General features: G+C 39.0%; 2 protein-coding genes across 12 annotated transcripts in view; one reads left to right on the top strand and one right to left on the bottom strand.

The window, feature by feature from the left end:
• The first annotated feature begins 422 nt into the window (after window positions 1-422).
• On the top strand, window positions 423-9,839 carry LOC113052097 (REST corepressor 2-like). 3 transcript variants are annotated; one of them, XM_026216417.1, is made up of 13 exons: window positions 423-661; window positions 3,625-3,749; window positions 4,029-4,103; window positions 4,277-4,357; window positions 5,161-5,213; window positions 5,306-5,467; window positions 5,831-5,955; window positions 6,036-6,102; window positions 6,365-6,604; window positions 7,128-7,205; window positions 7,298-7,355; window positions 7,823-8,040; window positions 8,539-9,839. In XM_026216417.1, exons 2-13 carry the CDS (start codon window positions 3,629-3,631, stop codon window positions 8,893-8,895), a joined length of 1,635 nt encoding a protein of 544 aa, XP_026072202.1. In that variant the 5' UTR covers window positions 423-661; window positions 3,625-3,628; the 3' UTR covers window positions 8,896-9,839. The 3 variants fall into 3 exon arrangements, with proteins under 3 accessions (XP_026072202.1, XP_026072201.1, XP_026072200.1); XM_026216416.1 differs by lacking the exon at window positions 423-661 and adding an exon at window positions 1,298-1,939; XM_026216415.1 differs by lacking the exon at window positions 423-661 and adding an exon at window positions 2,484-3,245.
• An 875-nt stretch (window positions 9,840-10,714) lies between these two features.
• Window positions 10,715-24,382, bottom strand: part of LOC113052099 (serine/threonine-protein kinase MARK2-like) — a 50,971-nt gene continuing 37,303 nt past the window's right edge. For 3 of the 9 annotated variants that reach the window (XM_026216427.1, XM_026216420.1, XM_026216421.1), the window contains 4 exons: window positions 20,958-21,215; window positions 18,906-18,932; window positions 15,242-15,280; window positions 10,715-14,314 (listed from right to left, as the gene is read on the bottom strand). In XM_026216427.1, coding sequence (XP_026072212.1) covers window positions 13,900-14,314; window positions 15,242-15,280; window positions 18,906-18,932; window positions 20,958-21,215 — 739 coding nt within the window. In that variant the 3' untranslated portion in view covers window positions 10,715-13,899. Of the gene's footprint in view, window positions 14,315-15,241; window positions 15,281-18,407; window positions 18,815-18,905; window positions 18,933-20,957; window positions 21,216-24,382 lie in introns of those variants that run through there. The other 6 variants (XM_026216422.1, XM_026216424.1, XM_026216423.1 and 3 more) reach the window with 6 other exon arrangements.

Raw genomic sequence — 24,382 nt, forward strand, 5'->3', positions numbered from 1 at the left:
ACAGAATTCTGGCCCTTATAAAGAAGGCACAGCCATAACTCAAAGGGTCCACCAATTCACCCATCCATGTGTTGAATGCAACGAACGCTGCATATTCTTGACACGCCCCTCCCGCAGATGGCCCGTCACGAAGCCCCGCCCCCAAACCTTTTGTTTTCGGGTAATCTATCCCGCGACGGGGAGAGATGGCATGTTCATGAGGGGAATCGGGGGGGTCAGAGAGTTCACCGCTGTTAAAATCTCCTCTTCCACTGCACCTCAACTCATACTGAACCTTAATAAATGTTCCTCAACTGTGACAGAGTGATTATAACTGTTACAGTGTTTATACATAAACAAAACCCGACCTAAAAGGCCATGCAAATCTAACACGAGAACAATAGACTGTGCCATCCATGTTAGTGCTGAGAGTGCGAGGAAAACACAGGGAACAAGCCCCAACTACACCTTCAGGCCTGTGGTCGCGAGCTGAAATCATTAGTACTGGAAATCTCTTTCTCTGCCTAGTGTGCATGTGCGGGTGGTGCAAGAAGAGGAGGAATAGAGAGAGGGGGAGGGGAGGAAAGAGGAACTCAGAGGTGATGAGGATGGAGGAAGTCTAACAGAGAGGAAGAGGAGAGGAAAAGGAAAGGAGAGACCTTCATAAAGGGATACAACTGAGGTGAGTTGGAGAAAATGGAGGTGGCTCTTTTGGCATGAATGAGGGGAGGGAGGAGATGGTTGGAGAGAGATGCACATAGACAGAGAGGAAATGGCTGGGAGGGGTCTTGTGCCACAAGTGCTGGTAACATTATATCTGTCTCTGTCTCCAAAGATCACAGAGAAAGAATATTAATGCATACGGGACCTGTCCATCACTTGGGCCTGCTGGTACATAATGTCAGGAGGGGGGTGTTGGAGATCAGTCTGAATCCAGGCTTTAATCCTTTTATGTCCGTATTAGAATTGTGTCTAGATATCAAGTTTATTCTCGCCTGTAATACCTCCAGGGTGTGTTTAATTAATGTAGACTAGAAATCATGGCTTACATAGTGTGAATGTACTGATTTCCTAAACACTCAGTCACAGTGTGGTAAAGAACTATAGTTGAAGCCTAATGCACGATTTCCATCATAAAATGCTCATTATTAAGGTAAATAAGCAAGTTCCAAGCTTTTTGTCTTTCCTGCATACATAAGTGAAGGGTCTGGGCAGCCTCAGCACTGCATTGCCCAGCTGACGAATCCGTCCGCGCACACAGCAGGAAGTAGTTCCGTATGATTTAATGAGGGAGCACCGCAGGTAAAGCACAAAGCAACGGATCGGTGTTGAGTTCATTTTACGAAGAAGAGTTGTACGGGATGCTCTGAATACGTTTAGATATCTGTTTAAATCTAAATATAGGACGGAAGGGGTTCATTTAACGTTTTTGTTTAGAATATTGAATATTGCGCGTATGTGAACGGCGAGAGTTAGATTGACTCGCATGTTTTTAGATTTTACTCCGTCAGAATCTCACTTGTTATGAATTTGACGCCGGTTAAAGGGACTATGTAATTGACATGGAAGTTAGTTGGGGAGAGGCGAACAGCGCGGAAGGTTTCCTCGGTTGTGAGGAGTCGTCAGGTCTCCCCGGCACATACACACACGGAGAGGATCCCTATGCGGTCGAAGCGATGAACCGGAGAGAATGAGAAACGTGCGAATGTCCACAGAAGCTTTAACGTTGTTTGTACATTAACAAACGTGCGCGGTGCTGGTGTTTTACAGCACTTATTTATCTGTCGCTTTATAAGCTTGAATAGGAGAGAAAGCAAAAGCAAGCCAGGTAGTGAACTGCTATTCGGACTGGGAACTAACGTTTAAAAGACAAATGTTCAGCCAACAACTGGAATAGGGACATAAGCGTGGCTCTACACAAAAGGACTCAGATTTGAATAAAGACTGTGCGAAAAGTGAGGTGAGGGATAAGATGCCTTTTTTCTGTTTCTGTACTTTTTAAGTTTGAATGATGAATAATGATTGCCCGAGCGAGATCCGTACGCGTTTAACGTTACTCGCAGAAATGTTTAAATGAACAAGGCTCGGATGACTGGATGGTGGTCGGAGTGATGCGACCTCTCGGAGTTTTAGGGGGCAATTGATAACTGTTTTCAGCTGGAACACTATTAAGAGTTGATTGGGCATGTTGTTAAGCGAAGGACAGTTCAGCGCCTCATATTGAGTGTTTTGGACACATCTGAAGCGCACGTTTAATTCACACTGAGCCCGATGGCAACTTCAGACCCTGCTCGTGACGTCACATGCCCAACGCTTCATTTTATGACACAACGTTTTTTTATATATATATTTTATTTTTACGTATAAAGAACAAATATATAATCTTATTTTAGATTTTGTTGAAGCATTATTTTATCTCACAAATGAATATTTTGTGTACATATCTAGATCAGAATTTTTTTTTTTATGTCTGTGTAGATGTTTTGTATGTTCAAAGTCACAATTCCGGCAGCCTCGTGAGGTATATTATTCAGGAAAATAGCGAGAGGTAACTTACAGTTTGCTGGTTGGTGATCACAATGGGAATAGCTTAAGAAATAAAGGCTTTGGTCGTTGTTTCGTTTTCTGAAGGATGGTATCTGTTGTTGTTTTTTGTGTTTTCTGGAAGCATTCGCGAAACAAATACTTATTGTCCACCGAACAAAAGTCTCATTCACTGGCGTTGAAAATTAAAGTTATCTAAATTCGTTACAAATGTAGAAAAATTACACTTATGCCTATACCTGGCTTTGTGGTTTGATGCCTCAGTGAAGTTCATCACCTGCTGCTGAAAACACAACCAAGAGCATTTAAACCTCCACAACTTCCACTGTCTCGAGCCGAACTTCATGTCCATACACATATATTTCAACTAAATTGTATTAATTCGAGGTTAGTTTTCTCACTGCATTTCTTAAAGGACGTTCAGAGAATGAAAATATGTGTATATAATGTGAATAACATTTCTTGAGAAAGTCGATAAAGATTCAGAATACAAAGATTCGTCACGGTACTGTGAATGTGGAAAGATACTCGAGGCACCATTTGGGCTTCTCAGACTGAACCCTTTAGAGAATCTCAAAAATAATATGGGTCAGTGAGTTAATTTGCATCATACACATAAGAATGTATTTTGAAAAATGTTTCTCTCGTGTCCAGTCAGCGAGTTATTGGGGCTCAATGTTTGCGTTGGACCCCTCTGACTTTCATTGTATGGGCAAAAACAGGTGAAACATCCTCTAAAATATGTGTTGTATTCCTCAAAAAAATAAACAGATTTGGAATGACATGAGGGTGTGAGACTAGGGGACTATGAGACGGCTCCGGGTGTGTGTTCACGGTGTGTGTGTGTGTGTTCGTTCACCACTCACTGCTGTGTGTGTGCGCTTGAATGGGTTAAATGCAGAGAACAAATACTGAGTATGGGACACCATCATGTCACTCATGTAAAATGATAGGTTAACACAATTTAGATTTTTGGGTGAACTGTCCCTTTAAGATGTTAAAAACAAAGGTCAATGCTGGTCCCTTTGATCTCTCTCTCTCTCTCTCTCTCTCTCTCTCTCTCTCTCTCTCTCTCTCTCTCTCTCTCTCTCTCTCTCTCAGAGCCATGCCATCAGTGATGGAGCGTTCAGGGTCTGGTGTGCTGTCTCGAAGCAGGGCCAAAACAGTCACAAACGGGAACAGCCAGCACTCTGAGGAAGAGAGCAGTGACGAGGAACACACACATGGTACGTCTGACACATTCACACACAAACCTCAACTCCAAAGCGCCATCTGCACCTTCATCCACTTACATGGTAGCACAGCAGCATTAATCTTATATTGTTTCATTTAAGTGGAAAATGTTTTAAATGTATCAGTGTCTGTATGATAATTTAGTCATGCATCCCTGTTCTCTTTTCCTCCCCTCTCTCTCTCCTCTCACTTTTCTTCCTCTGCCCTCTGAGAGGATGCATTGCCAGTTTCGATCTCTGACCGTCCCTTTCCCTCTTGCTCTTTTGAAACAGACAGTATGATCCGCGTTGGTGGGGACTACCAGGCACAGATCCCAGAGTTCAAACCAGATAAAGAAAGAGATGGAAGTAAGAAGAGATGAATATGTATCCCTGAACTCCATGCAGTTTTCATAATATATTTCATAATAAAGAAATGTAAACAAAAACAGCAGAGTCATAGAAAAGTAAAAAAACAACAAGGTTGTGAGATGAGGTCTGCTGTGTTGTGTGACAGACATGTTTCTTCTTTGTGTTGACAGACAGTGCGTCCCACTACAGTGAAAATGACCAGAGGAGTATGCTGGTCTGGTCCCCAAATAGCCAAGTGTCCAATGCCATGTGTAAGGAACAATTCTTCACATGTAGAAATTACTAAAAACTTCTGAGAGTCTGGCTCAGGCTGTTGATGAGGAGTGCTTTAGCAAAAGAAAAGAAACGTATTTTTAATGGGAAGCCAGAATAATGCTGTGTAATGATGTGATTATTATAAATACTCTTCTGCTAATTTAAAGAAACTACCCTTTAAAGTGTGAATAATTTGTGTTGGCCAATAATCCATTTAAAATTCACATATATGATAATCACAATATATAATTTATAATATAATCACATTATAAATCACAATTTGTAATGTGCAATATTTAAATGATTTTCTTTATTTGAATATGTGCATCTGTGAAACTGAAAGTAGTCCAGTTTTGTGGCGTTTTTATCAAAGTTATATAGTTTGGTAATATAGTTTATGCTTTTTAAAAGTCTTAAGTAGATTTTATTTTTATGTAAGTAGGTGCATTACATGGCCTATTTAAAGAATGTTATAAATGCATTTAAAAAAGTACTAAATGGAATTGTTCATCTGATTGTATCGTATCAAATCCAATTGATTATTTTTGAAATGGCAAAAAAATGGCATTTGAATCAAATCGAAACCCACTGAATTATTATTTCGAAGTGATCCACTGTCAATCCAAAGTTTAAAATATGTGCATTTGCATTATTTATTTTCTGTTATGTTTTGTGATGCCTCGTAACGTATTGAATCATGGTTATTTGTATTCTGGTAGTTATTAATACCTTTGTACACTGTTACCAAATCTGTCATGGTGGATTGTACAGAAACTGCATTTCCCATTCTCTCTCTCAGTGGATGAATATATTCTGATGGCCAAAGAGAAGCACGGATACAACATGGAACAGGTAGCATTTCACTTAAATATTAGCCATGAATGGCAAATCCTCTAGATGTAGGCATAGATCACTGATCGAGTCCTTCTGTCTTATATCAACAGGCTCTTGGCATGCTTCTGTGGCACAAGCACGATGTGGAGAAGTCACTGGCTGACCTGGCAAACTTCACTCCCTTTCCTGAAGATTGGACAGTGGAAGACAAGGTTCTGTTCGAACAGGCTTTCAGCTTTCATGGCAAGAGCTTCCATCGCATCCAACAGATGGTGAGCGGGTGGGACGGAGTCCAGATGGGTTATATAAGAGTCATCTGGTGCTCTCACATCTGCCTGCAACTACAGAAGAGCAGGCATCTTGAGATACGACCCAGTGTAGAATCACACGAGAGTCAGAGAGAGGTCTCTCTACTCGTAGACACTTTGAACTGTTGTCTTGCTGTCATCCATTACAACATGGAAATGATTTGAGGATGTTTCAAAGAGCATCTCATGCTTCAGTGGAAGCAAGAACATCTGACCTTTTGTACAAAGCAGTTCAAATACTCAAAGTCACAAATTTGATACAGGACATCTTGTTCTTTTTTTTCCTGTATATGCTTAGTCTTAACCATCTGTTATTTTATTTCTCAGCTTCCAGACAAACTGATCTCAAGCCTGGTGAAATACTACTACTCTTGGAAGAAGACCAGAACCCGGACCAGCGTCATGGACCGTCAAGCACGCAAGCTCCTTAGCAAGAGAGAAAAGGATGAGAGGTACAAGGAGAGCAAAAGAGAGAAAGATGGAGAGAAAAGACAATGAATCATAACAAAGTGTGTATTTTTGTTTCTGACAGTAACGACGAGACGGAGAAAGGAGATCCAGGCAGTGACAGTGATTTTGAGATCAACGGCAGGAAAGAGGTGAGTCTATGGGTGTAAGAATAAGTAAATTTTAAACTTTTCAATACAGTATTTTAATATTCTACACTAAGTAGTTCTAAAAAAATCAGCGGTCAGGGACTAATGAAGGCAAAATGGTGTTTAAAAAAAGTGATGACCAGTCACATAAAGGCATCCATTTTCCTTTAAACATTTATATGAATTTGTATCTAAAATCTTAATCAAAAAAAAAAAAGACCGCGTGTGCATGACTGCATTTATATTGTATTTGTGCAACTTTCAGACAACGAAGCAGAGCTCTGGAATTGGAGGAGGGAGTGATAAAGGTTCAAGCAAGTCTGGTCCGACTCGGAAAGAGAACCAGGGTGCGCAGTACCGACACCACCCTCTTCGGGCTCGCCGCAGACCTCCTAAAGGCATGCACTTGGAACAGGAGGACATTGTTGCTCTCTCAGCCTCCACTGATTCAGGAGCTGTTAGTCTCAGACAGCTGGACACACAGCTAGTGTCTCTGAAAAGACAGGTAATGTGCAACACAACAAATCACTTTGTTTTTGGTAGTAAATCTGAGAGACTCACAAGTGAATACTGTTCAAAAGTTTGAAATCCTTTTTCTTTTATTCCGCAAGCATTAATCAAACTGATCAAAAGCGAAACATTTTTATGAAAAAAACAAAACAATTTCACTCTGTTGATCAAAGAAACAAAATTGATAATAAACGTTTCTTGACGACATGATCAGCATATTAAAGTGATTTTTGAAGGATCATTTGATACTGAAGACTGGAGTAAATATTCAGCTTTGCCATTACAGAAATAAATTGCATTTAAAAAATATTAAAACACAAAACAGTTAATTTAAATTGTAATAATATTTCACAATAATGTTTTTTTTTCTGTATTTTTGAACAAATGAATGCAGCCTTGATGAAACTAATAAAAAAATTAATAATTACAGACCCTAAAATTTTCAAAATTTTTGAATGGAAGATTAAATACACAACAATCTCCGCTTAGAACATTTTTGCATTTCTATTTTGTTTTAGGTCCAAAGTATCAAGCAAACCAACAGTGTTCTCAAGCACAACTTGAGTGATGGAATTGAAGGCTTGAGACCATCAGAGGTACGTTTCTATTCACATTGCTCTGATGTACAACCAAAATGCCTATGTTATGCTACATTATAATTTTTCTCCCTATACTGCATTTCATTCAGCCCACCCAAAAAAACAACTCTCGCTGGACAACAGAGGAGCAGCTCCTGGCCGTTCAAGGTGAGCTGGATTATCAATGAAAACGAGTTGATAACAGCAAATAGCAGCTAAATTATCCAGCTAACCAATGAGTTAACATGCTAAAATGTATGGTGCAACTAATAATACATGTCCTAAAAATGTAGTTTCAAGTGAGTACCTAGTCACAAATTTGCAGCCTTTTATGAAAGTGGGAGATTGTTTTAATCTTGCAGTGATTAAAGTGATCATGAAATCAAATGGAGAATTTGATTTTATTATGGAGCATTTATGATCAATTATTCATCTGCATAGTTTCTGGATCATGCTGAGTATATTCAAAACAATGCAAAGGGAATTTCTATCACATAGCTTGTTTCAAAGCTAGAAGTCTTCTAGATACTACAGACTGAATTCATTAGAATATCATTTTGGTTATTTTTGTTTAATTTGAAGCATCGCTGAGCAGTATTATCATTTAGCCATTTTGTCATCCACATCCTGTCCAGCTGTCAGGCGATACGGTAAAGACTTTGCAGCCATAGCGGACGTGATTGGGAACAAGACAGTGGCACAGGTCAGCTTATTCTTCGTCAGCTACCGGAGACGCTTCAATCTGGAGGAGGTGCTCCATGAATGGCAGGCAGAACAGGAAGTTGTGCAAGGGAGCAGCGGGAGGATCGCGAACATGGAGCTGAATGGGTCAGCAGGAGCGGAAGACGATGAGGTGAGAGATAACAATGAAAAAGACTACCGTATTTTTGGGACTATAAGTCGCACCTGAGTAGAAGTCGCATCAGTCCAAAAATACGTCATGATGAGAAAAAAAACATATATAAGTCGCACTGGACTATAAGTCACATTTATTTAGACCCAAGAACCAAGAGAAAACATTACCGTCTACAGCCGAGAGAGGGCGCTCTATGTTGCTTAGTATAGGCTAAAGGAGCACAGAGCAGCATAGAGCACCCTCTCGCGGCTGTAGACGGTAATGTTTTCTCTTGGTTCATGTTAAATTAATTAGTTTCACCTGACTATAAGTCACAGGACCAGCCAAACTATGAAAAAAAGTGTGACTTATAGTCCGGAAAATACGGTATTTGAATTTGTCAAGGCTTTTGAATAGGACTTGTTCCAGCAGGCAGGGCTTTACTTTAGAGATTTGGGGGGGGGGACATTTAACAACAACTGAGGAACTCTTTTGAATCTTTCTTTGTTATTGCAGGTGAAGATGGATGGCATCTCTCCACCTCATTCTGACTGTTCACTGTCCTCTTCTGATGTTCTAAACATTACCCAGTCCTCCCCACCCCTCACTCAGCCTCCCCCCTTACTGCGCCCTGCACCCCCCTCAGCACCCCCTAGCCTGCTGCGCCAGCCTCCCCCGCTACAGACGCGACCTCTACAAACCCGGACGCCCCACAATCACCCTCCCCCTCCCCCTCCGCTCATCAGACCTGCAGTGGCATCCTCGCTCCACCAGGGGGCACTGAGGAACTCTCTAAGTTCCTCCTCTGCCTCTGCTGGACAGCTGCCACCCTCACTGCTGGGGCTGAAGGTGGAATCCCCCCAGTCACAATGATCACCATCTAGTATTTACCCTTTTATAATGGTTTAAGACACCCAAACAGTCATTTAACAGAGAATTTGTTCTCAAATCAGTGTAAGGGGCAATGTGTAGCAATGCCTTTCAAGAGATAAAATGAGGTAAACTGGCAGCAAAGCTGGACATGCACCAGAACACACGTTCAGCAAGTCAGGAAGGATGAAACTATAGTCTGATCCAAGGAGAATCCTCCATGTTCATGCATAAAAACCACAATCTTGCCAAAAAACTAACCCTACTGCTCCACAAACCCGTCTGTCCTCAGGTTCTACAGCTTTACCTCGTGAACAGTCTCAAGCACAACAGCTTCCACTGTTGACCTTCTGTCATAGATACTCAGTGGAAGTTGGAAGTTTAACCAAAATTGTGGGGTAAAAACCTTATATACTGGAATTTAAAACTGCCACGACAACATACTTATGTGAGTTCCTTACACTTCTATGGCAGCAGCTGCATATCACCTAGTGTGTATGACTACAGGCACTAGTGAGTGCTCTGAAGTGCACCTGGTGTCAGGAAACTGGGAAATTGTATATAGTCACTCTCCCAGTGAAGAGTGAATCATACTAGGCGAAGCAGTTTTTGTCGTTTGTATAATTAGGTTCTTAAGATATTGTTAGATAGTGAATTTATGTAGTACTAGTTAATATTGACTAAGCACTAAGTGATGCAAAATAATACTTGATTTTTTTCGTTGCAACTTGGATTACACTATACTTGCTCTTAAAGGCACAAACACAGAGGCATCAAAACACTAAAGATGATTCCTGAGGAAGCTTGTGCAAGAGTTGTTGTTTCTTCCAAAATGTTATGTGTATGTGAGAACTGTTTACATGTTAACTGGATTTGCTTGTGACTATTTTTGTTTTAGATTATTATTATTTTTTTTTTTCAAAATAAAGTGAAAAATAACCAAATTAGTTTGTTGTTGTTCTCCAGATATTTTACATGCAAAATACTAGACCTACCAGTAGGTGATACATTATGTTTGAAATATTTCCCAACCAGGGCCCTGTACCATGATGATAGTTGAAGGATTAGTTTTGTATTGCCAAACCAAACCAGTGCTTCGTTGGTATCATGATGACGATGATGAATTTTTTCTGTCAACTCAGGCTTGGATCGCAATATCGGACCATGTGCACACAAAAGTGACCACAGATAATCTGCGGTTCATGTCTCGTGAGAGACACAGTCATTCACTACACTTTTCTGAAATAGAAAAAGAAAACATGCAAGTGAAAGTTAAGTTCTTAATTTTTTTATATATATATATATATATATATATATATACATACACACACACACACATACATACATGAAGGTATACAGAGAATTATAAGTATATGTGTAGTTTATCTGTTGATTCTAAGCTTATTTGTATTACATATTACCTGTATATATTAATATGAATTTAAACTAAATACTTAAACTAAAATAGCTCATATGTAATGGATTTAGGGTATAATTATATGAATAACATACATCATAAAGTAATTCATATATCATAAGTAATTATAATAAGTAATCACTAAAAGCCAGGCAATTTGTCTTTAAAATATACTTTGTACTGACCTTTAATTTGGACCGGGGGAGTGACTTTCAGAGATGTGTTACTCTGCTCACTGCTGATTGGTCCGGTTTCGGTTTGAGATCTCTTATCCAGAACATAATCTGCGCTGAAGCAGGTTCGCAATGTCAGTTTGGGCCTAATAACTGTAGAGACACAGCTATGTCCCATAAGTGCTCTCAACATCACCCTTCTAGTGCTCCCCAATTCACAGGGTAAGTCAAGTCAAGCCATCTCATCTTTATTTTTTATAGTGCTTTATACATTACTAATTGTGTCAAAGAAGCTTTACAGTGTAAATAAACAGGAAGAGCTTAACAGGAAAATCATTTTTCAATAATGCAATAAAAGACAAATACAAAAATAAATTTTTCCAGCTAGGGTCCTAATTCACTCTGCCTGGTTTGGGCTCTTAGAGTGTATGAGCTCTCCTGCCCATTTAGGGGCTCAGAGCAGCTGTAACCCTGGCTCACATCTTAGCGGGCTTGCAGTGTCCTATTGTTGTGTGAGCCCACTCCACCAGAGGAATGGCCTCATCTGGGGTGTGGTCCAGTCGGATTTCTATTGGTGAAATTTGTGCAGCCACCGACTGGTCGTCAAAGTCTACTTTTCCAAGATTTTTAAAATTGGGATGTGGCTTTGTCCTGCACTTACTCATAGTAAATTATTGGATGTGTTCCACATAAGAGTCAGAAGGAAAGACCATTCGAAAGAGAATGCTCCTATTATTAACGCAACCTTTGTTCCCTGAGATAAAGGAATGAGCATTGCATAGGCCAGCGATTCTCGATTCCAGTCCTCGCGACCCCGTCTACACATTTTGTATGTCTCTCTTATTGCTTCAGACATTTGTTCTATTCGAATGCAAGTGCCCTGTGAAGTACGTGTATTTAAATTGTACTTATTTACCGAGGTATATGATGTCACACTTGTCCTTGTGTGAAGACATTGTGCAGCGCAAATCCATGAATGAATGTTCTGAAGTGAAGGATACTTCACTAAATTCAAAAGATTCTGACTGAACTTATATAGCAGTTGGCTCCTCCCCTTTCGGCATGTTGAAAAGCCATTGGCTCGTGCAGTTACACGAACATGAGCAAATCAGGCTTCAGTATCAGAGTAAACAGAAGTTTCCCCATAAGCGTCAGTGATGTGATGCTCATTCCTTTATCTCAGGGAACCGAGGATATATTAGTAACCAGAGCAATAATTAAGATTTGACAGAAAAAATGCTTCCTCGAGTTAACACTTGTATCATCTATAATATAACTTTCCAAAGTAATGTCACCATGTTTATATATATTTTTTAATTTTGTCACTTGTTACAGATGATATTCATGCCAAGTGTGTGAGCATGGCATGAATTACACGGATTGTATAATTTCTTTTTTTATTTCTTTTAGTTCCTCTAAAAGATTGGAAAGCCCTGGTTTAGGACCAAACTTCTGGATATTATTAGGATATTAACTTCTGGCACCAGGTAAGGACACAATTATTACTATACACCAATTACAAGCAAGTATTTCAAGAGAATAGCTATCAAACATACCTTCAGAGATGCCAAAAATAGGTATATTAAATGTCAGAACATACTGCATCAGTTTAATACAGTGAGCTTGAATTTGTTTTATTACTATCATTGATCATAATCATCTTTGCACAAAAAGTAGAAGAACAAAAAAAAAAAAAACGTATGTGGTAATTCTATGCGAGCCCCCCTAAACCAACAGCAAAGTGTCTGACACAAATAATAAAATTACAGCAACAAAAAACTTGAATGGATAAAAATAATCAACCCTGAAGAAAAACAAACAATGCTTAAGATAATTGGATCCCCAGCACCTTCAACAAATGATCGTTTGTGAGAACAGCAAAGTACATTTTCTATGAAGATATAAAACACACATGTGCACAGCTGTCCCCCAAACTGGTGACAGACTTTTTAAGGAGATCTGATCTTAACCCCCTTCCTTTTTACACAACAACAGAGGTGACAGTGCACCTGATGTCAACTAGAGGATGCATGCAAGCATGTACAGCTCAGCAGAAATGCATGGAAACACACTGACTCTCTAGCTCAGAACGAGTGTACCTTTTTCTCTTTTATGCAGACAATTCTACAGGTTGATTCCTGTCTGCTCAAATTACTGATCTGCTTGTGCAAGAATGACAATTCAATAGTGAAAAGATAATGCCAACAAAATATTGGAATTAACAGAATGCCAATATTTGACTCTTCATGGCAGTTACTTTTTGTGTCAAGGCTACATATAATTAGTCTCTGCATTGAATATGAAACTAAGCAAGCCTTTTGGTTATTCAGACACGACACTCCATCTCTCATACACATTCAATCACGACACATTTTCATAAAGAGTGAACCATCAAATGCTTAATGCCAAAAAGTTGACCCGCAGACGAGACTGAGGTGGAAAGTTCTTGGCTTGAATCATGAAATGTGTTTTAAATGCAGAGAAGAACAACTTGACATCAGTTCTTTAGTCATGAAAATGGCATGGGAATGATTAGTTGCATGAATTGAGTCCTTTTAATGTCTTTTCCAGTGACTTTGTTGGTTTAAGTGTGAGAAGAGTACTTGCTGGCCCATAATCCTTTGCAACAAAATGGGGCGAGAGTGTGAAAGGGTCAGGTGGTGCTTTTTCAGACATTGTTTATACAAAGGCATAGCACGATCAATAACACGAGAGCACAAAAAAAAAGAAAGAAAGAAAAAAAAGATTAATTTGTTTTTCCTAAGAATAATATTAAAGCAATCATTGGTAAACACAACAATGAAACATTTAATTTCTATAAGAAAATAAAAAGGCAACAGAAATTCACCCATTCCAGTGCAGCAGATCTAAACCCAGCCGATTGAGAATTAAAATCACCTTAACCAGAATTTACAGTCCTCTCAATGTTGATCAAGTTCTGACCCTGTCGACAGAATAAGAGGAAGAAATAAAAGGGGGCACAAACATCAGTCCCAAACTGCCCACCTCCACCCTGTGAATACTTTAGTTTCTCAAGTCAATGGCCACACCTCTTTCAAGTTTGGCTTTTTAAGCTCTGTCCATTTCAATAGGCAACAGGTGCATATGTGTGTGAGTATACGAAGAGACCGAAATTAGTTCAAAATTCATTTTCAGCAGACACAAACCCCGTCGTGACTTGGCGCCTTTCTGAATTGAACACATTTAGGCCAATGAACCAAGAACCTGCAGAGAATACTCTTCCAAAACTGAGCAGGAATGAAGGGCCAGTGTGCTAATTGAATCTGATCTTATATCTCTCTCTACACCTACCCATACCAGCAGGCTGTGTTTGAGCAATGCGATTCTCACTCATCCCTGTTCAGAGACTCTTTACCATGCTACTTTTCACTTGCATTTTCTCATCTCCTTTTCCTCTCAAAGTTTCAGCTCATTGGAGATTTTGGAGGCGATGTTTTTGAAGGCAATAGACGTTCCGGATATCCTCTTGAAGCGCACACCATTAAGTGAGAGGCGGGGCAGCTTGCACACCTCCATCTCCCATTGGACGAAGTCGTCACGGACGGGGCTACCAGCCACGCACAGTAGCATGAATGGCTCGCGCAGCTCGTACTCGCAGCTGTTGGCGTCAAGAACCTTCCGAATCTCCTTCATCATCTCACTGGGCTCCAAGGCAGATGTGGTCTTCATGTTCCAGGTGAAGCGGAGGGAGCGAGGCTTCACCTGGTCTTTAACTGAGGACACGCCCTCCGGGGAGAAAGAAGAGTCTTTGTTGTCGTCTTCCGGCCCTACGCTGGTCTTCTCCGACTTCTCTGCACTGCTGAGCATAGATCTGTAGAGACGGGGATGGAGAGAGAAGGATGGAGGTGTTGGAGGTTAAGAGAATGTCAGTAGGGGGTGAATAAGGACAGAAAGGAAGAAAAGTGAGAAATCATTGAGAGACAAATTGAGGGTGTTGAAGAAAGAGAGAGAAAGGATGAGGCAGTGGACATGGTTGGGGAGAGACATAGGGCAATAAACAACTGGAAACATTGCAGAGCAGAGCATGCATGCATCGGTTCATGTGCAAAATGATGTGTGGCAAACACAAGGAACAGTGAAAGGCTTCTGCTAAGGATGTGAAGTCACATATCACAGGCTTTAAAGTAGAAATTGGAAGTTTAATTGACTCTCGAGTGAATATGTCAGCTGAGGGAAGTCTGAGCCTGTTAGTTTCACTTAGAGCCTTTAAGAAGTTCTAAATCTCCCTCATATTTTTATCCCTAAGAAGACTAAATATGATTTGGTAATGTTACTCAGTGACAGTCAAAATCAAGAATGCTTAAAACTGCCTTCAAGTCCTGCTGGGAATATTGTGATGCGATTTTATTTGGTAAAAAAAGGATGCTTTGGTCAATTTCATATTTCAGGAAGATTTTTACTACAACAAAATGAAGAATGCACATTAGGTGTTTAATTGATAGCAGCACACACAAGCAGAAAACTTTCAACTGTGTATGCGTTTGCCATGTAGAAACAGAGAGACAGGCAGTCATCTGAAATATACTCATTGTAAACACAAACTTATGAATCAATTTAACACACATACACACAATCATTCATACAGCAATTAATCCTCCAATTAAATCCCACAGGGTAACTACTTATAGTTGTTAAAAACCAATTATCAACCATTTAAAAGCCCCTTCGCTGCCCAATTACACCTCCTAAAGATCGACTGATTAGGTCTGATGAAGAAATCCTTATGTTTTGTTCTCACCTGATCCCCTCCTCTTGACCCTCTCCCTCATAGGGGCTCCTCGAAAAAAATTCAAGAGTTTAGTCTTAGTCTGAGTCCTAGTTTAACTTCAGTAAATTCAGTAAAGTGATCAGGAAGGGGAAACACAAGATTATGAAATCATTTCCCCTCCAGAACCATCACATTCCACTGATTCACTTGTTCATTCCTATTTTACAACTCATTTAAATTCTATTTATGAAGTGTATCGTCTGTAGCCTCCAGCCCACAGAAGAATCACAGCAGTGATGATCTACATTCAGTACAACAGCGTCGTATCCTGTGTGATACCTCTCCGATGTATTATTTTTCACACACACAGAAAGTTCAAAATACACAGGTACTGAGCTGATCTACTGTATGCAACTGGAACTGTGCACGTGAAATGGCAATGAACAGATGAATCAGACAGACTGCTTCAGTAACATGAAGCGGGGTGGAAAGATGTAGGTCTGTCCAAGATGCTCTAAGGATTCTACAGAGCCCCATCACCTCTACTCCATCCAACAGTCACCTGCCCCTATAGTCTGTCTCACCGAGCACACAAGCATCCCGAACACGCCACCAGACACACAGAGAGACACACAGGCCCTTAGCAAACTGACAATACTGTCAGAGCCCTTCTGCTAAGAGTCACAACAGCACACAGAAACACACCAACAGACAGTGAGACAATGAAAGAAACAGCTCAGGACTTTGTTAGCGCATCATGACAAATGGTTAAAAACGAGCAAAGCAGCATTTGTGTTGCTTAAAGCATTGAAAGAAACATGAACCATTAAGTTTACGAATCCTGCAAAACAACAATTGGGTCACCAACAGGTGTGAATCACAAAATACGGGCTTCAGGTTTGACCACCAGAGGGCGCAAAGACACATTTCCTTCAATAAACTGCTCGCTTACGCCCTCTGTTGGTCTCGAAAATGATATAAGCACCTCACACCACTTTAACTTAATAAAACATGAACAGGTTCTCAACATAATCATATCAATGGAAGAAAATGTCGTTGTTAATTAAAACTCTGTTTTGTGCAAATGGCCCAAGTGGTTAGTGACTTCAGACATATGGTGACGTCCATTCACCAGGTGCCTGTGTGTGAGCGAGTGAGTCATCAGTCTAACAGATTCTGACAATACCACATTAACAGAGCGAAAGAGAGAGAGAGGAGTGAGATAAGGAAAGTTTGGTTTTAGGTGTCTGAGACGATCGAACATCGACAGCTGGCCGGTCTCAGTTTCTGTAGCTGTTTTCAATGTTAATGAGCAAGTAAAAGAGAGAGAGAGGAAACGCATCTGACGACAATTCAAATAACCATTATTTATCCATCAGTCTATATCATCCATTTAACCTTTTATCCTTTTACATTTCCAGCTCAGAAAATGCTACAAAATATATATATATCTTTAATGGCAGATTTTCTTTAACATAACAACATACTTAACTAGAAAATACATTTACATGATCATAATAATACTTGCTAAAAGTATTTTGTTTACTATTTTTTGTTCAGCTATTCAATCAATGACTTCCTCTATGAGCCAAAATGAGAGAGACACGGTGTAAACAACCTGTGCCCAGAGCCGGATTAACGCAAAGGCAAACTAGGCACGTGCCTAGGGCCCGATTGCCGGGATGGGGCCCAGACAGAGGGACAAAAAAATAATAATAATAAAAATAAAATAAAATTTACAAATGTCCTATCTACAATTTATTTCAATATTTATTAATTAACTAAAAATAGTGATGATGTTTATCTTAACCATAGACTGTTACATTACGTCACATTAACGCCAGCACATGATTGTTTTTATATAGAGGCGCAAGCTAGTTAAGTCCGAGGAGACGTCAACGGCGGTCAGAGCGGGACAACAAAGCTAGCAAACAGGTGTGTTTTGAGTAGGCTAACATTCAAGATGCTTTCGGGTGCGGCAAAACGTAAAAAGAAAAAAAATGAAGAGGAACAATAGAAGAGACAGCGGGGGGCTTTACAGAAGTTTTTGTCGGGCAGCCGTCAGACAGCTGTGAACCTGCTCGAGTCAGATCAGGGCCAGAGGCCGAGCCAGGCCCGGAGACACGGCCCGAAGACGTGGTGGAAGATGCGGCGGGAAATGCCTTTAACCATGCTTCAGTCCATTCAAATTCCTCTATTTCTTATTGAATGTCTTTCCTCCATGCGTTTAATTTGTCTACAGCATACTCTTTAGAGTATGACATTATTAAATTATAATATTTTGACAATTGGCCCTTTTCACCTATTTTTTCAATTATTTCCTCAATTAAAGACAGTTTGGAAATGTACATAATATCTGTAGACCTGGAAGACATAAAACTTATTAAAAAAAATGTTTTGAGGGAATCTGGTGTTTATCACTCAATTCTTGAAATGTAAGTATTCCATCCATATACAAGTCTTTAATAGTCTGAATACCTTTAGTTTTCCATAGTTTAAATCCTCCATCCTTATATTTATTATTATTATTTATTGTTAGACAGTTTCTAAATGGTCTTGATGAATGTGAAGGGGTCATGTTTGCCTTCTTGTTCTTAATTACAACATTTATAAATGTTGTAAGCTATTGTATTTTGCAGAAAATCTTAATTAAATTTGTTGATTAAATGTAAACATCTGTTTACATAGTTTACTGACACCTATTGGTTATTTACTGATACTTCTGCCTTAACAATGACACTCCCAATGGATGAGGATAATTTAATAGCATTTAGAGCAGTGTAATGACATGTAAATAATGAATTTCAAAAAATAGTCTGATAGACTGTTTAATAAACAACACAACCAATTTGTAACCAAAGACTAGGCTATGTAAAATGTGAATTAACTTTTATTAGTAACTTTGGTAAGATTCAGATTTCAATTCATTAATAACTTCGATGGAGGGGGGCCCAAAAAATGCAGCCTGCCTAGTGTAGCCCATTTATTTAATCCGACTCTGCCTGTGCCAAAACAATTGCAACATACACTACTGTTCAAAAGTTGTATGCTCACCAAGGCTGCTTTTATTTGATCAAAAACACAGGATCGCTTTTACAGGGTCATTTGATGAATAGAAAGTTAAAATAAATAACATTTATTTGAAGTAGATATCTTTCATAAGATTACAAATATATTTACTGTCACGTTTGATCAATTTTATGCATCCTCGTTGAATAAAACTATTACTTTCATTCAAAAAAACCATACAGACCCAAAACTTTTGAACAACAGTGTATGCAAAAAATAAATAAGAAAACCTGTGCTTGTGGATTTCTTTTTCCATGACACCATATCCTATTAGGTGTCTTAATTTTGACATCAGGTCATGTTATCAAAGCCCTGTGTTATTCGAGCAGGCAGAGACACTAGTCACACACAGAATCTGGGCCACACAGGTGAGGTCACCAGGTAAACTGACAGGGAGGGGAAATAAAAGGATGGAGACGGGGAGGAAAGGCACTGGGTGTTACTGTGGAAAGTTGAAGTTGGTCGTTAGTGCTGGTCATGACACGGCACACAAAATAAACAACCAGGAAAAAAAGGGGCCAATCACAGAACACACTGAGGGATGTAGACAAGGAACAAGGAAAGGGAAATAAAAAAAGTCAAAACAAGCCTTAAACAAAGAGGGGTTAGGGTCATCGTTGCCTACCTTTTGGGGAATCTGAGTGAGATATTTCTACAAAACAAAAGTAAAAGAAAAAAAAAGAAGAAAAAAAGGAAAGACATGTATATATGTAAGTTGAAGAGCAAAAAAGCAAATGAAAATGTCAAAGTGGTCGGGTTGCCCTGGACACAGCAATAATCAGTCTGGGGTTATTTGATGGGTTATCTGTTCAAACCATACAAAATGAGCAAATAACATTAGTAATCTGGGTCACTGCATGCAATTAAACTATTAAGTCAATTATTAACACTTACAAAAGGCTTGGAATGCTTACACAAACTAAGTCGAGTAAAACCGTCTAATCTGAAGTATTGTTAAAGCCAACATGAAATCAAAACTGACCCAATTGACTTAATTCATGGCACAATAAGACTAGAAATGTATCAGCTGTGCACAGTTAATCATTGCAAATAACACAAACAGTCTTACTGTTTCAGATATTCTGTTGTAGATAATGCAGCCTTGCCAATAATAATAAAAAAATCTAGCCAAATGTTAAAACGGTAATTTCATAGCATATTACATTAATATACACTACCGTTCAAAAGTCTGAGGTTGTTAAGATTTTTATTGAAGTCACTTATGCTCATCAAGGCTGGAGGTATGTGTTCAATAATACAGAAAGAACAGCAATACTTTTTAACAAATTGAATTTAATAGATTTAAAAAAATCGGTTTATTCCTGTGATGGCAAAGCTGAATTCTCAGCAGCCATTTCTCCAGTCTCCGGTAGTGTAATTAATGTTGCAAATAATATATATATATATATATATATATATATATATATATATATATATATATATATATATATATATATATATATATATATATATATATATATATATATATATATATATATATATATATATATATATATATATATATATATATATATTCAACAGTAAATCTGAAACAGAGGCATTATCACTGAGGTATAACCAGATGCTCAAATTCTGGCTTTGCACCATTTCGGCATGTAACGCCCATTTTTTATAATCCAAATTCTAATATTCAGTTTCATTTAGAAAAATGTCATATTACAGAGGTAAAATGGGTTGTGAATGCCATTTCATGTAGACCTTAAAAAAAAAAAGATGTTTACATTCATTAAAATGCACAAATCGCGTTCACATCGAACCGTTCTCACACTGGCTTGAACGTATACACAAAAGCACACAAAAACAAACAGATACACACAGACGAAACAGCAAACGTCATCGGTCATTTCACCCTTTCCTTTTGAAATCTGAAACTGAACAGATATGAAAGACTAATACTGAACGTGTAGGGGTTCTTAAGTTCCTCAAAGTGTAACGGAGAGATTTCTCATCAGCAGGTTAAATGGGTTTTGTGCTTTTAAACACATTTAGCAATATAGCACAGTGTAAGTTTTCTGTAAACTGGCACTAGTGAGTGAATGCCAAGGTGTTCCCTCTACAAGTATTTATAGAGCAGAGGAATGCAATACCTCAGCTGTTACCTAGGATACATTCACCATGGAGAAGGTAGAACTTGGAGACAGAGATGATGAAACTGATGAGAAATCTGCATGTGTTTAAATGAGCGGAGATTCGTGTTGGGACTATGGGTAATGACAACACTTTGATTGACTTATGAAGGCCTGACCTTGCGGGTGAAATTAAGACGATACCAATACCCTGTTGAACACTGTGATTGCATGTGCAGTCGTTTTGCTAGAACAAATCCACTAGTGAAGCTGTTCGATCACAGATGGACAACCAACCAGCAAACTAACTGAATATAATGACAAGACACCTATGAAATAACCCTCAGCAGGAGGTGTGAGAATCGTTCACTTTGTCTTTCAAGTCTCTTTCTGTTATTTTTCATCGTCACCTTATCTATCTTTAACTGGCAAAAATACCCGGCATTCATCACACTCATCCTCACACCCCCACGCTCAGCCGCGATTGGACTTCTCGGGCTGTTAACACTTCCAGAAATCAGTGACTTCCCCTGTCATTGCTCCAGCTCCATGTCAATCTACTGATTTATCTAACACTGCGTCTATCTCACCTGCGCACAAACTTGGAGGTGAACCTGCTGAAGATGCCGGAAGCCCCAGGCCGTCGTTGTTGGCTGTTTCCGTGGGACAGGGAAGGTGAGGCGGGGGCTCCATGGTAAGGAGAAGCCTGTTGGTCCCGTGCGCCCCGCTGCTGGCCGAGGTGGAAGGTGTTGCGGGTGGGCACCCCTCTAGGGAAATTGGTACGGTCTGTCCCAGCTGCGCTGCTGATATTGTGGGCTGACGGGGATGCACCAGGTGCCCTCTGCTCACTGCAACAAAGCAATTTTTCCCCAAACAAAAGGAAATAAATTGAGATAAGGACATAGCAGGATCATTACTAAAATTAAAACATTTGAATATGTAGATTTCCTTTTTTTACTACATTTTTTTTTATATAAAATTTATTTCAATAAATATTTAAATGCATTTTAAATTTTTTCTGTTTTAAAATGGACATCTTTTTTATAATGGAACCATTTATTTTACAGATTCTTTGTCACACATTATGTATTACAGTAAATTATGCATAATTTAAAAGTACATGTTGTTAACTAATATTACTCATTACTTAAATGTGCTATTATACTGTAACAATGACACTGTAAATAAAATAATTCATAATAACAAAATAAAAATCTAACATCATTCAAATCTAAAATAAATTTTACAACAATTAAATAAATGAATTAAAAAATAATAATATGGACATGGAAGGTTGATTTACACTAGTCTGCAGAAAGAATAGCATATAATGGCTGCGTAAATATGAAAAATACTTGATTTATGCATTAATGAAACATGTTTAACTTAAGATTTCAATTATGGTAAACAAATAGTTAAAGTATCAGGAGCTCTGTTCTGGCTTTTGCAGAGCTCAAGTAACTTATGTAATCTCAAAATAATGAAATAAGCCAACTGCAGGGAAGAGAACAAAGACATCATATCTCTGGCCCAATGCATAGACATTTAATCCGTCATATCTCACAAGCACACACACACACAGTAATTTGTGTGTGTGTAGTTAAGCAGCACACCTCCCCCATAGCTGTGCTTTCTGCACACGGTCTGTAAAAATCTCACCCAACCATGTTAGGTCCATGCCAACATCTGTTTAAGTGCCAACCAGTGTAGTAGAACCTGGCCACAAGCACAGCCAGGGAGGTCACATGACCCTGGGTAAATGAACCCGCCAAAGCTAGATCACAAAACACTGTCCACTGTCCATCCATGTACTGGACCCATCTCAAAAACAAACTATAACCTGATCTATACACAGGAACCACATTATCCTCTCATTTAGGGACATGTTTATAGCTCCTGATTTGACATGGTTACACACACTGGTCTGCTTCAAGTAAAAACCTTTAAGGATTTTTTACAGCCAACATGAAATCAAATTCAACCCCATTTACTTTATTATTTCTGGTTTTATTGTGCATGATTTTTTGGGCATGTTATATAATAATAAATAAACAAACATTCTGGTGTGAACTAATAAAATCAAATAAAGCAGAAAATTCTGGTTGGTAAAATCTAATTCCTATTTGACAATTTTATCTTTTAATATTTAGTTTCATCCTGAAATGCATCTCATTGTGCAGGTAAAATGGGTTATGAGCATCATTTCATGTTGACTTTTAGTTGACAACAAAACTAATTAGTTGGTTAATGGAGATCATCATTTACAATGTCAGTGGCTTGATTTTTCTCACTCTATCTTTTAGATTTTGGCAGCACCACAATCACTTATTTTCTCCAGATACAAGTATGACCTCAATACACTGGCTAAAAATGCCCTTCTCAAGCCCTCTTTGAACAAAAGTTCCCAGCAGGTCATTACTAACACCGGGGGCCTGAATGACTGCACATCACTGGGAGACTGTCCAACTCTATCACATTACCATGGAGCAAGAATACTCAGGGGCAGATTTGGGGAAAACTTTATCAACAAACTCTGACTGTGCAAACTAAAACACACAAACACAACACCTTATCAAGGGACTCAGATGTTCCCATGGTAACACCGTAGTATGTTAGTTATGGCACACAGCTGGATGCTTCGAAGAAAAAAATAACATACAAGCACTCTAGCAAATATGAGCAGGAGCTTAAAGGTCCCATATTGTACACTTTTCTGAAGTTTTATTTTAGGTTTTGATATCCTTATGAATATATATTTGGGGTATAATTACCAAAAACCATCTCATTATATTTTTACAGCTCCTTTTTCAGGAGGTCTGCTAAGAACAGGTCGATTTTAGCCTGTCTAATTACTATTCATGAGCCTCTCTTCTGATTGGACTGTTGTTTTCAGATTGAAGCACAGCAAGGCCAACCACAGGTAACTAGGGTCAGCTGACATCACAGCGCTAACTGGAGGCAGCAAAACAAAGGGGAAACTGGAGGCGGCCCACTCAAACCAGCACAGATTCGGCTGGGTTAGAAAAATTAAAATATCATCTTGTTGTGATATTGGGTGCCAGAATCGATGTAATACAGCCTCAAATTAGAAATTGATCGCATATCTGCTGCCATTGCCAGACAAACTAACCAATGACAGCTATGCTTAAATGCAATAAAGAGAGCGTACTGGACAAAAACAATTGTCAAAAATGCTTGTGTTTGCAGCACACACTTATTGAAAAGGTTCAGTTAAGAATTGTCTTTTGTTGTTATGGACGAGTCTGTGTGTAGAGTGGGACGGTGGGCGGTGCCTGAAGGAGGTGACTGTAGTTCTGAAGTCAACATTTTACGGAAGTCACAACGGTTCGTGAAAAATCACAGCTACTTTATGAAGGCTGTGCGTGTTTTACTGTGGACTTAATGTTTTGAAATGTATATGGTAGTTAAATAGCCCCTAGACCTCAGTTATCGTGAAAAAAGCCAGGAAATTTCAACTTTGACAATATGGGACCTTTAAGAACCAAACCCATGCCACTGGGAAAAAAAATCTGCCCTTATGATGCGTGTCAGAACACACATGAAACATGTATGATGGGACCGGCATCTAGTATTATTCATTTATTTCTTTGTATATATTTTCTCTCGGAGCAGAGATTTTCACAGTGGCGAACCACACAGTTCCAAAGTGTTAAAGTGAAGCCCCTTCACGTGACTCAAGCTGAGGTTCCTCTAGATAGCAAAGGATCAAACTGCAGTGTTACCATCGACACCGCGTTGCACTCATGCAAACGGTTTAAAAGTTCAGTTTGCCACTGACTTTTCAAAGCACATCCAAAGATTGCTAGGCACTCTTTGTGCCATAATAAGATATAAGAGGGATTGATAAAGTTGCAGCTAAAGGTGTCCTGAGATAGTTTCATGTACCCATTTTTCTTTCTACATTTACATTTATGCATTCACCGGTAATCAAACCCATGAGCTTGCCATTGCTACAACAGTTCCAAGCTTTTCTTCTGTTTGCTATCTCTGTTTT

The sequence above is a fragment of the Carassius auratus genome, chromosome 32, assembly GCF_003368295.1.
Source record: "Carassius auratus strain Wakin chromosome 32, ASM336829v1, whole genome shotgun sequence".
Lineage (NCBI taxonomy): Eukaryota > Metazoa > Chordata > Actinopteri > Cypriniformes > Cyprinidae > Carassius > Carassius auratus.